This window comes from Sardina pilchardus, chromosome 18 (assembly GCF_963854185.1).
Source record: "Sardina pilchardus chromosome 18, fSarPil1.1, whole genome shotgun sequence".
NCBI classification, from domain to species: Eukaryota; Metazoa; Chordata; class Actinopteri; order Clupeiformes; family Clupeidae; genus Sardina; species Sardina pilchardus.
The window spans coordinates 16,385,048-16,397,660 of NC_085011.1; the positions used below are offsets into that span (position 1 = coordinate 16,385,048).

A 12,613-nucleotide genomic window follows, 5' to 3' on the forward strand; every position below is an offset into this window, starting at 1 on the left:
TTAAATGCAGCTATTCCTGTGTGCTTCCTCTTTCTCCAATAACGTATACCTGAGGGTCATGTGGGTGAAATATAGAATGGTAAAATATCAAACCATAAATGGATGGTATATGTGCACATATTTTCCAAAAAAGAAGCTGCATCATTATCTGAGGTCATAAATCACCCCTTTAACGTCTCATCACTCAGATGCAAAGTGGTGTGTGTATGTTTTTCTGACTCGAACATCTGTGCTCATTTCTGAGAGGCCTGATGAATAATGAGGAAGAGGGGAAAGCTCCAGGGACCGTGGTGTATTGTGAATGTGTAAAGGCTTCAGGTGTTGCTGGGACACTGACAAACAAAGTGCGTACCTCAACATCTGCATCAAGTTCAATGAAAAACAAAATCAGCTCAGTGAGAGAACCATTCCATATTGTTGGTATAAATCTTCTGTACATGCAATGAAATGATACCTTCACTGTACAATACAGTTAACAGTTATATTCTAAAACTGGCTATCTGTTCCAGATAGGACACAGTTACAGTATAGAAGTAAGGATGTAACTTTGAAAAATGCTATAATCCATACAATAGCAGTAGCATGCAGAGAGTGAGTTTATGGGAATTACAACATTGCTAAACGCAATGCATTACAATGGACAAATCCAATCAGGCATGTTATTAGGGCCAATAACTCTGCTACGCCCCATCAGCTTCTCATCTCTCGTCTCACACGCCGGCGCACAGAGAGCTTAATGTCTCTAAGAGAGACCTGTTCCTGATTCTCTAAACCCATACGCTGACCAAAGGCTCACTTCAGCTAACAGACTGACTGTTGACGATGGGTCAGAGTTGTTTTTAGGGCGTTAAATGCTGGAAAATATACTCAGTTTTGAGAGACACGTCATGAAGGAGATGCACTTGGACATCAAGTCAGAGCACTCTAAATAGCGCCCACTTCCTGTGATGCAGACTTCACAACAAATACTTATGAAACCTTTCAAGTGACATCTACCCTGTAATCAGATGTGAATATGTGCATATAGTCCATGGGCCAAAGACCCAAAATATAGCATACCGGTACCATCTGGGTGGGCAAATTCTAGTTGTGATTTTTTTATACCTACACATCCCTAGTTTATGTTTTGATGTGATAGACCTCTGAGATTGGTAGCTTTTCAGTGGTTATCACCTAATGAAGTACACCACCCTCTACAATAAATCGCATTTTAGACACCCGGTGCATGTCCTGGTTGAACCCATGGTTAAGATACTTATCAGTGTTGTATAATTATTTGATACAAAATACAAAATTGATACATATGGGGAGGAAACAGAAGGGGGCCAAGGAGTTCCATGTGCGGAATTTTGGCCCTGCTTCTTATTTCGGTCATCCTTTTTAGTTTGGCCCTGAAATTACATCCCTTAATGGAGTAGTATGGGCAAAGCATACATTTTTTGAATCCTTGGAGTCCTGAGAGTATTTTAGTTTCTGTCTTTTGTGTCTGTAATATTCTCTGATGCCACAGGACATAAAGAAAGTGTATAGTTTAGGCGGAAATGGATGAAAATGTTGTGTTTTTGTTGGCTCAAAGAGCTCCAGTGACCTCTGTGTTAATCAGAGGGCTCCACCAATGTGCTTGACTGAAAGCTTAGGATGTCCTCTTTAAAATGATACCACACTCAATATTATACAACACTGATAAGTATCTTAAAGGGATAGTTCGGATTTTAAGACACGAAGTTGTATGGGTTCCCTGTCAGCAACGTAGTGCATCAGCACTGACTTACCCCCGACAGCGTCCTGTGAGCCGAGATCCAGCCGGTTTTAGATCGTTTTTGATGCTGAAGAAAGTAGTCCGGCAAGTTTCTGGGGTCACGAAAGTAAAGTGTTTTTCTTCTCAAAACCATATGCGTTCAACAGAGTGATATATTTGCACCACAAAAACGTTGTCCAGGAAAAATTCAAACCTCGTTATCACTTACTTATTTTTCGCGATTCCTATCACTGCGCGCTACTGACAGCTGGACAACGTTTTTGTGGTGCAAATATATCACACTGTTGAACGCATATGGTTTTGAGAAGAAAAACACTTTACTTTCGTGACCCCAGAAACTTGCTGAAGAAAATAGTCCGGCATCAAAAACGATCAAAAACCGGCTGGATCTCGGCTCACAGGACGCTGTCGGGGGTAAGTCAGTGCTGATGCACTACGTTGCTGACAGGGAACCCATACAACTTCGTGTCTTAAAATCCGAACTATCCCTTTAACCATGGGTTCAACCAGGACATGCACCAGGTGTCTAAAATGCGATTTATTGTAGAGGGTGGTGTACTTCATTAGGTGATAACCACTGAAAAGCTACCAATCTCAGAGGTCTATCACATCAAAACATAAACTAGGGATGTGTAGGTATAAAAAAATCACAACTAGAATTTGCCCACCCAGATGGTACCGGTAGCCGGTCTGGCCCATGGACTAATAGGCTATAAGTGGCAATGCACTCAGACTACATAAGTACAAAACTGTGTTTTCACATACATGGTACCTTGAGAGTGTTTGTTGTCTAGACTAGCACTAGTACTTTTGCCCACCAAAAGTGAGGTTTGCTTCAACTCATAACAAGCATAAATTGAAGACTGTGGGGAACCCATGTGTTTGTCTGACATTCATTTTATCTGAGTCTCCAGTCATCTCTTCAATACGTTTTGAGTGCAGATAGTCACTCAGATGGCTTTTTCAGTAAAGTGGAAGTAAACCCAAGTGGTCGTAGCCAAGAAGACAGCCCCAAATGTACCCATAAAAGATGGAGTCTCTCCACTGGAAAGTCTATACGTATGTCTGGTTAAGATGTTTTCGGCCAGTCAACTCTTATGGGCAGCTTTGTATGATGATGGACAGATGAGCTACAGTGAAGCAGTCATCCACGTCACCTGAGCATACTTGACTTGATAGCTGCCGTTGGTGAAGGGAGATGTTTTCGATTCTGCTATCTTGTCTATTATACAATATATTGAAAATGTCAACAGAGAAAGAATAATGATTTAAATTATATTACTGCATGCATTTGTTATGTTATGTTATGCAAAGTTGTAGGAGCAACTTTCACTTGTATAGGAGTAATATTTCACATGGTGTATCTATACATTAAAGGTATTGTGTGCTTCATCCACCTCTGCATAAAGCCCTCCCACCTCCTCACATCTGGGACAGTGCAAGTGTGACAGGTAACAGGTGCAAGCATCACTGAACCTTGCACTGTATTTCACGGATACCATATGGTCGTGTTCACAAAACAAACATATTTATCTGAATTTTGACTTCAGATTAAACATAATATGTTTATCTGAATAATTTGTGAGCTCCAGAAAAACATATGTTGTTGTGTACAATCAAGACTCAATATTATCATGTCTGACATATAAACAAACCTTGCCATCCATTCCTGCAGCGATGAAAACATATAAAAAAAAGGAAAACTGAAAGGCTGAAGCTGTGTTATCCAAAACTAGGGCAGACTTTTAACTGTGCAACACTTTTATCTGCACCTTACATGAAAGCTTTAAATTCTTCTTGATGCCAGTCTGTTAGCATAACTCTCTTTGTTGACTATTGTCTATACACATCCACAGACTGACTGACTTTCCAAATGACTTCTAACACGGAGTTGAAGCAGTTCAGTTCAAGTGCAGAGGAGACGATGAAAATGTTTTCGTTGACATATGAGCTTCAAAAAGAATGGCCAGAAACAAGTCATTCTCCCGACAAGCTCATTTTCACTTGTACAAAACCACAGATGCTCTTACAAAAGGGACTGTATCAAAAGGACAGCAGAAAAAAATGTACACAAATAGAACACCAGTGTTTCTCAAACCTTTCGCTTAGCCAAGATCTACAGCTCACAACTGATCATTTGCCACAAAGTCACTATTTGTACCAATATTTCATACTGATCATCATACCGCAATTATTTAATTATTTTCGCAAAACAGAGGAGCACTTGCCATATTGAATAAGGTGTACTTTCATCTGAAGTTAGCTGGATCCTCCATATAGACAAGCATGGACCGGTAACAGAAGCTGCATTTCAGTAAATTGCAGAGAACTTTGGAGTGCATTACTTCAATTCCACCAGATCTTCTCGGTTTATTCGGAAATATTACACAAGGAAGCGACTAAGGAACTGTCCTGTCATGGTGTATTACAACTCAGGTGTGCCTGGACTGACTAAAAATGTGCTCTAAGCCCACTAGCTGTCACTGGTGGAAAAATTATCCTCAAGACTGCAGCATGGCTAACACTCCTAGCTGCTGGCAAAAATGTACAGATAGAACAGATGATGTATGCAGTGGTTAGATGGAGAAACATGGCCACCATAATCACTCATGACACAAATTTGTTCAGGGCAGGCAGCCTCTCTGACACAATAGTACTGTGCCCTGGTTCCTCGTGATTCTTTCCTTGGGACAACGTTTTTTCTCTAAAGGTCACTAAGGTGTCACATAACATATCTGAACCAGTCCCTCAATGAAACATGACACTCGCTCACCAATCCCAACTGAAGCTGTCAACATCCAATGCTCGCCACGCCAGACACACACCGCTCAGGCTGAGAAATGAAATAGGAGCCAAACTCCGCGAGATTCGGCTGCTTCTCGTCTCCCGAAACCCCAGAGCTTATTGCGCATGCAAATGTATGCACATTTACAATTCACTATGAACTGGCACAGCCGAGCGCGTCACAGTAAACAAGCAAATGTTAAGGTTTTCCAGTCCAATTCAATAGTGTCAGATTATACTCCACTGCCACAATCAACGCCTATATAATCAATGCAGCGGTACAATGGGCCTGCAACACGCAATCCAAGTGAAGATGCTTGAGAGGGAGCTAACAAGTGACAAGTCAACTCTGTCACCAACAGCCTGTGGCAAGCATTTTGCTGGCTGAGAAAGGATGCGAATTAATCATGCAAATACCTATTAAAGAGCCCTTGGTTTCGGTATATTCTGCCAAGTTCTATTAGTATGTGAGATTTTTGGCAGGTGTAGCAACTCCAAAAATTACAAGTCTAAATTAAAATAATTTTATATGTTCAACTCATTTTAGCATTATGACATTCTAGTAAAGGAAAATGCAATGCCCTTGAATATGAAAATGCATTGTTGTGGAAAACTTAATTTGGGGGAAAAACACAAACCACACACAGCACAATCAAAAGTTTACTACTAGATTCCAAGTGGGAATCCAGCTCTCAGATAGAGAGAGGTCCCAAATGGAAATCAAACATAGCTTTTATCTTATTTAGTGAATACAGGATTTTCAATGGAAAGTGACTGTTGGGTGGTGAGGCCTGCTGGCTTAACACAATGCCTGGTAGCCTGGGTGCCAGAGCTCATTACTGAAGTCACCAACAGAACCAGCTCCCACCAACCAAATGTTACTGCTGTATCCCCCACTGCTTAAACTAACCACATCAACATACACACTGCCTAATGAGAATCAACAAGGTCCAAGAGCCATCTTGAAGAACAATACAATTGAAAATCTCTGACGAGATAGCCACCACTCTATTCTATATCTCCAGTATATGTTTTTTTTAAAATATTATTTTTCACTAATGAATTCTATTGTATATTATCTAGTGCAATAAGACAGATACACCTTGCTAATTCTCTAAATATGAATTTCAATATGAATACATACTGAAATATGAAAACATACTACTACATAGAGGCCATCCCTATACAGTACCTGTTCACCAAGTACAATTCATTCAAGGACAGCAGTAGGCTATAAATAATAGTCAGACTCAGACATGCAATATGTCTGACACGGTTGCTGACACAGCAAAAACTAAGAAAGATATCTAAAAAGTGAAGACACACAAACACAAACAAACATATTCTGTCACTTTCATGAACCTCCCTCGGTGGAAGGCAAGCTGTGCATAGAAATGTTCTTCACCTAGTTTCTAAAACTCCCTCTCCTTTCCCACTGCCTCCCCACTGTGTCTGTGTTCAATCGGAAGTCCCATGCTGTCTAGATATTCTCTTGCTGTCTCACAAAATTACTCTCTCAAAGACATACATCTTGCAGTTGATGGTTCTCAAGTGTAGCCTTGTAGTTACAAACTATTTCCCTTGAATGCGCGGAGAATAGACTACATTTACTCTGTGGATGAGTTGTGCCTCTTGTGATAAGATAGGTTAAGATGGCTTTTACATTCTTAAAAAACACATCTACTTCGAATAAACCGTGGTTAAAATAAGGGTCTATTTTCACAATGCTATCAGTGGACAAAAAGCATGACACTCCTCACTGATTTCCATTGCTGACTGACCATCATCTGTCTACTAAAACTGGCCTTTGCACAAGGCCCATGCGCATGGTTTGAGCATGGTGCATATGGCTAGCGCCTACCACTTCCCAGAGACGTGGTCTGGGAACCAGATGTTCATTTTCTCATATTTGAAAAAAAAATGCCCAGATCCGTTCATTGGGTGCCACGGATGTCTATCAAATGCGTCTGTGCATAGCTCATCATCATCTTGCTTTCCCTCCTGTTCTGTGATTAGTCCCCTATCTCAGGCAAACATTAGGGCGGTAGTTTCCAGACTGCCTTGGCAGCGTGAATGAAATCACCGCGCAAGGCAGGATGGGAACACCCAGGCTAGTCCTCATGGGGTGCCTCTCATTTGGGCTTTTATACGTCCTCCCTCAATCCTCGGGCCTTGATCGACATAAAGAATGATGAGGCGAAAAACAATGGGATAGTCTATCCAGTGTTAGTTATAGATCAGTGGGAACGCCCCTCAAGGATCGAGCATCGAGGATCGAGGAGGCATGTTGAGAAGCACCTACTGTCCAGCACCAACATGTTTGTGTTCAGTCACATTGTCTCTCACTGATGAGCACACAACAGAGGAATAAAGAGTGTAGTGTATCTGAGTGACCCCAAATGCAGCTGCCAGCTGCCTCGCTGACTGCAAATGTCTAATGAGGCACTTCGCATAGCGGGCATCAAGGTACCAGCTATGAATTTTTGTTTTGTCCAGCCTAGCGAGATAACAACACAGGGCGCTGTTGCCAGCTACCAACAGCTGACTTAGGGTCTGTCAGAACAAGTGGAAAGCAGCTGCCAGCTGCCTCACTTTTCTTCAACTGTCTAACGAGTCACTTGCCGTAGCAGGCATCAAGGTAGCAGCTATGAACTTTGTTTCAGACGGCCTAGCAGGCATTAAGGTAGCAGCTATGAACTTTGTTTCAGACGGCCTAGCGAGATCGCAACAAAGAACACCGCTGCGCCAGGATCCCAACATCTGACTGAACCAGTGAAAGTTGAAGACGAGACCCTATAAAGGATCTACGATTGAAGATAGCATGAGGGAGACATGCTCGCGGTCTTCACAATTCTGCAAAATGAAGGTATCTCAGACGGTAGAATTTAAAACAGGTATTTTATCCAGATATTCCTCGATGTCTTGCTGTGTCTACATTTTGCCAAGCCACGTGCACAGAAGTAGCCTATGCTCCCCCCAGAGAAGCCAACTGGAGTCTATACAACAGCAGGCGCTAGCAATAGTTGTGTTAGATCACAGCTGTCTTTAATGAGCAGCGTCTCCTTGGGGCCCTGTTCTTTTGTCTTGGCCCAGTGTTGATCTAGTGTTTAGACCCTTACAGCATTTGCTACTGCGGGACCACCAGTCAAGAGGATGAATAGGTAGACTGAGTAATAAGCGTTGCCTGTGTGTGTGTGTGTGTGTGTGTGTGTGTGTGTGTGCCTGCGTGTGCATGTGTGTGTGTGTGAGTGTGTGTGTGAGTGTGTGTGTGTGTGTGTGTGTGTGTGTGTGTGTGTGTGTGTGTGTGTGTGTGTGTGTGTGTGTGTGTGTGTGTGTGTGTGTGTGTGTGTGCGTGCGTGCGTGCGTGCGTGCGTGCGTGCGTGCGTGCGTGTGTGTGTGTGTGTGCGTGCGTGCGTGTGCGTGCGTGTGTGTGTGTGACCATGTGTGTGTCTTTTCTCTGGAACATTTTTGCCCGATTCTCATATTCAGCCCTGGCCCATCCAGGGAACACTTCACATACAGTAATACAGTAATACAGTTATACCCATGGTGTGATAAAAACATACGCTCAAGCTGCTTCACTCTGAAATGTCATCCAAGGTAATCATCACTGAACGACATCTCTCAAGGCAGCCTTGGAGCCACACACCTTTTTTTCTCCATGACACCCCTTGCCTCTCACCATTCCCTTCCAAGTGAGCCGCACATTCCACAGTGTGAAGAAGATTGACATGCACCAACACGGATGCGAATGAAGAGAGTCAGAGAATTCTTAGAGTGAATGTCAGGTCGTGACCTGGTAAGTTTCTACTCTAATGTGAATTGATCCAAGATGTGCCTGCCTTGCTGGCCTTATTAGAATGTCAACATGTATTTCAACTGACGTGATCTCAGCATAAATATGGATCCAGTGCTACAGTTTGTGTTGAAGCATTCAGATCTTTTGAAGCAACAATACACTACTTGGCTGTACATTCATTCAGTGGCGCAACGGTAACTCTCTCGACTACGACGTAGGAGACCAGGGTTCGCAACCTGGCATGAGCGAAACTATGTAGCTTATATAGACTGATTTCTTCTTGAATTTCCCCTTGGGGATCAATAAAGTATCTATCTATCTATCTATCTATCTATCTATGTCTCCATGTTAATTAATGTGTTACACTAAACATACAAAAATAGCTTTGCTTCTCCTTCTCACCGTCTGACTGCTACGGTTACTGTGGTAACTAACAGTGGGATTAAGAGCAAAGGCAACATTAAGAAAGACACTGTGACAATCGTTTAGAGGGAATTTCACATTTTTAACTTGTGCAATCAAACCACTGAGGAGATATCGAGAGATTAAAGGGTTACCATCTTACAGTACCTTGAGGAGATATAGAGAGATTAAAGGGTGGCCATCTTACCTTGCCCTTGTCCCGCATCGAGCCCTTGCCCAGAATAGACATCTTTGCTCCTGTTTCTTCTTGTAATCTTTTCATGGAATTGCCTCTGGGCCCCAGTAGCTTCCCAACAAAATTAAACTGGAGGAGAAAAGAGAAAAAGCAATGTGGTTGGTTTGCCAGCCTGCTCACCCCCCTGACCATTCATTATTATTTACTTTCAAATAACAACAACAACAACAACAACAAAAAAACAAAAACAGCCTGATGTCTTGGTGAAGTGAAAAAAAAAAACAAGGGTTTGCGAATGAGATACAGGGTCAATGAACAGCAAATATCAACCCTATCATTTTCTCCACAGCAGTGCGATATGCAGCGCAATTCTTACACCTCCATTCAATGACCCTGTCTGTCCCTTTTTCTCTCTCAGTTTCTCTGCCTTGAAACAGTTTTCACTTTCTGCCTGAAATGGCTTAACCGGGAATCACTCATCTATATGTACTGTTGTAATTCCGAGCGGGTGCCCGAAATCAGTCGGGAATGTCATCCACTCCTCTTCTCCCTCTCTCTCTCGCTTATGATACAGCGGCTTTTCCGAAAGCCAGACAAGTTCTTGGGAACCATCCAGAGGTCAGCGTCTGGATGAAGTGTAGAATAATGACTCTGCCTCCCGTGGGAGCCCAAGTAATACTGTCCAGATGATGAGCAATCAAGCGCTCGCCCAAGGGCTTCCATTGACATTTGCAGGCTCGTTGTGGATGCGTGGCGGTGGAGATTAGAGGTGGCTTGACATCTTATTTATCAGGTCTTGTGTGTGTGTGTGTGTGTGTGTGTCGCGAGCCTCACTATTGCTTTGGGCCTCATCTGTTTTAGTGAGTGCGCTCTTAAAGAGTCAACGCTCGTCTTACTTTGCTCGACATCTTTCACCTCGGAAAGAAAACCTTCAGTGATTGCTTTCACATTTTTCATCGACACCCACAACAGACAAATGTCACTGCGGGGATATGAGATAAACAAAGCGGAGCTATAACCACCTTGTGATGACTGGACATTTTGGCTGGCTAGAAAAACGTATTTCTCGCTTTTTGTGAGTAGCAGATCATGTTTTTGGGTATCATGACTGCAAAAGCTCTGCCTGGCCTGCCTTCAATCAATCATATCACAGACTTCTCCATGTTTACAATGTATTTCACTCTCTTTCTGCAGAACTGGACAGTAACCACAGTCCTGCAAATGGTAGCATGTTAAAATGTGGCACTCAGCCTCCAAAAAGCAATAAGCTGTGGTAGCATGCCACTCAGGGTGCATCAAAAGATGTTCCTCGTGGGGAAGAAAACTAAATTAAAAGCCGCACAACAAACCACACTTAAACGGCCAGATGTCGTTCTGAACCAGCTATGGCCAGCCCAATCCTCTCTCTTTCTCTCCCTCTCTCTCTCTCTCTCTCCTCTCTGTCTCTCTTCTCCCTTGCTCTTTCCCCTTTTCCTACGGAGGTGCTGCCTCAGGGTTCCTGAGCCCAGTGGTGTTTGCCTTTGCTCCCGCCGGCTCCGTTTGACAGGAATATCCTGCAGCTGGCGGCGAGCCCTTGAGCAGATGGCGGTGGCGGAGCGAGCGAGCGAGCGAGCGCTCACCGGGGCGGCGGCAGGAGAGGCCCGTTTTCATTAAGCTAATGAATGTCTGGAGCCTCGCGGCACCTCGGCGGTGGCCAATTCAGCCTTTATTAGGGGCCCCGGTTCAGTGTTCAATGAGCGTTGAAATGATGCAAGCCAGCCCCTACAGTAGTGGACACGCCTAAGACCTGCGTCCAGCGCGGATGTGGATGTGTTTTGCGTCGAACGCACTGGGAAAGACCTGCTCGGCACAAAGTCACAACCTTAAGGTGGATTATTCAGGTGAACAACCTGAACATGTACTCTGTGAAAAAAGATGAACACCCTATACAGTACACATCCCTCACATCAGCCACACCATCTTGCTGCTTGGACTGAGTTACATCGTGTCCTAACCACATGTGATGCGAACATTAGCGGCAAAGTCAGTTTGATTACTTTGCTTGCAAATGGAATGTCCTGTCACACAACACAGTGCAACATATTGAGCATAAGTTTTGTCAGACACCCCATTTCTATTTCCTTTCTGTCGCTTGTGTCGCTTTGCTATTTTGATTTCAAATAGACCTCTGAAGTTCGCCTACAAAAAGGATCCAAAGCTGCCATCTTTGCCCATATAAGGAGATCCGGGAGTTAATTGAAGCTAACTGCCTATGGCAAGTTGCATGTAAGTTAGCTTTGGGGTAGCAAAAATCAAAGTGTGCCGTCTTCACCTGCCGAAGATCACAGTATCCACTAGACGGCAGTGGACAAAACTGTGTAGTGAAAAACGTCTGCATTTCAAATGTCATCATCCCCGCGAGAGTTTAACAGGTGTGATTATTGAAAATCCCCATGTTATTTTCCCATAGAAAAAATCTCAAGATACCGGATCTCCTTATTTGGGCAAAGATGGTGGCTTTTTTGTAGGCGAACTTCAGAGGTCTATAGACACAGTAGAATGGCATATTTAACGGATTCAGTGTGGACAGGGAGCATTCAATTCAATACGACAGAGAGATGCTTGCATGATGTTAGGACAAGTTGTGAGGGTTTGTGAACGTATCAAATTTTTGTGCAATAAGGCTGATTTATGTTGAGGGTGCCGACATTTCTTTTCAGTGCACACACTTAGTGGTGAGCTGTTAAAAGACACCTTGTCACAATGACGTCTTGTGGTGATGACATCTTGTCATGTAACGTGTTTTATCTTTTCTCTAATTAGTACAGGTATATTCAGCAAAAATACGAACATTAAAGAGAACGTGGAGCACAGATCTCACAATCAGTCTAAGAAGACCAGATCTGTTGGGGGGGGGGGGGGGGGGGGGGTAGTGATTTAATCCAGCGAGGTCTCCACTTTGGCTGTGGATTACCTGGAGAACCTGCAACTGGTCGAACAAATGACTTTTTCACGCGCGGCTGACCATGTGAGCGACTTAGCTCCCCCGTGAGCTGGCCGCCAATCCCAATCACATTGATTTGTCCGTCAATGCATTTCACCAGACGTGTGTGTGTGTGTGGGACCACTCCGGCCACTAAACACTCCATTTGAGCCCCGCTCAGGCACTGTGGCAGACACACTCGTGAAGGAATCCATTAGAAACCATTTGCTCATTGACGTGGTTAATTTGATTCAGGTCATTTCTGGGTCTCTAATACCCGCGCACTTCTGACAGATGGGCTTTGTCGACAGACCCCAGTGCATGGAAATCTTGTAATCACCACACTATCTGACAATCTAATAACGGCAAACATCTGTACTAAGGCTATTAGAGACCAGCAGTTATAGTGGATGGCAAATCATCTATTCATGCATGTACATGTAATAAATATGTAGTTTACTACCATGCCTGCCATTATGTGATGATTGTATATTATGAAAACATTTCCTGACATAACATATATTAGATCATGTAACTATAGAATAAATTGAACACAATATTTCCATGTATGTAGAATGAATAAAAACATAATGTGCCTGAAATGGGAAATAACTTGTTTTGCCTCATTATAGTCACTAAATTCTTCTTGAAGAGTTGTACTTTCGGAGCGAATATCCAGGGCAAGAGAAACCACATGGCTGAGTCCTATTC

At 43.2% G+C, this 12,613-nt stretch overlaps 1 protein-coding gene across 1 annotated transcript in view; it reads right to left on the reverse strand.

The window, feature by feature from the left end:
- khdrbs2 (KH domain containing, RNA binding, signal transduction associated 2) overlaps window positions 1-12,613 on the reverse strand; it is a 66,033-nt gene that overhangs the window by 27,185 nt on the left and 26,235 nt on the right. The window contains exon 3 of the mRNA XM_062519796.1: window positions 8,953-9,069. Coding sequence (XP_062375780.1) covers window positions 8,953-9,069 — 117 coding nt within the window. The remainder of the gene's footprint in view (window positions 1-8,952; window positions 9,070-12,613) is intronic.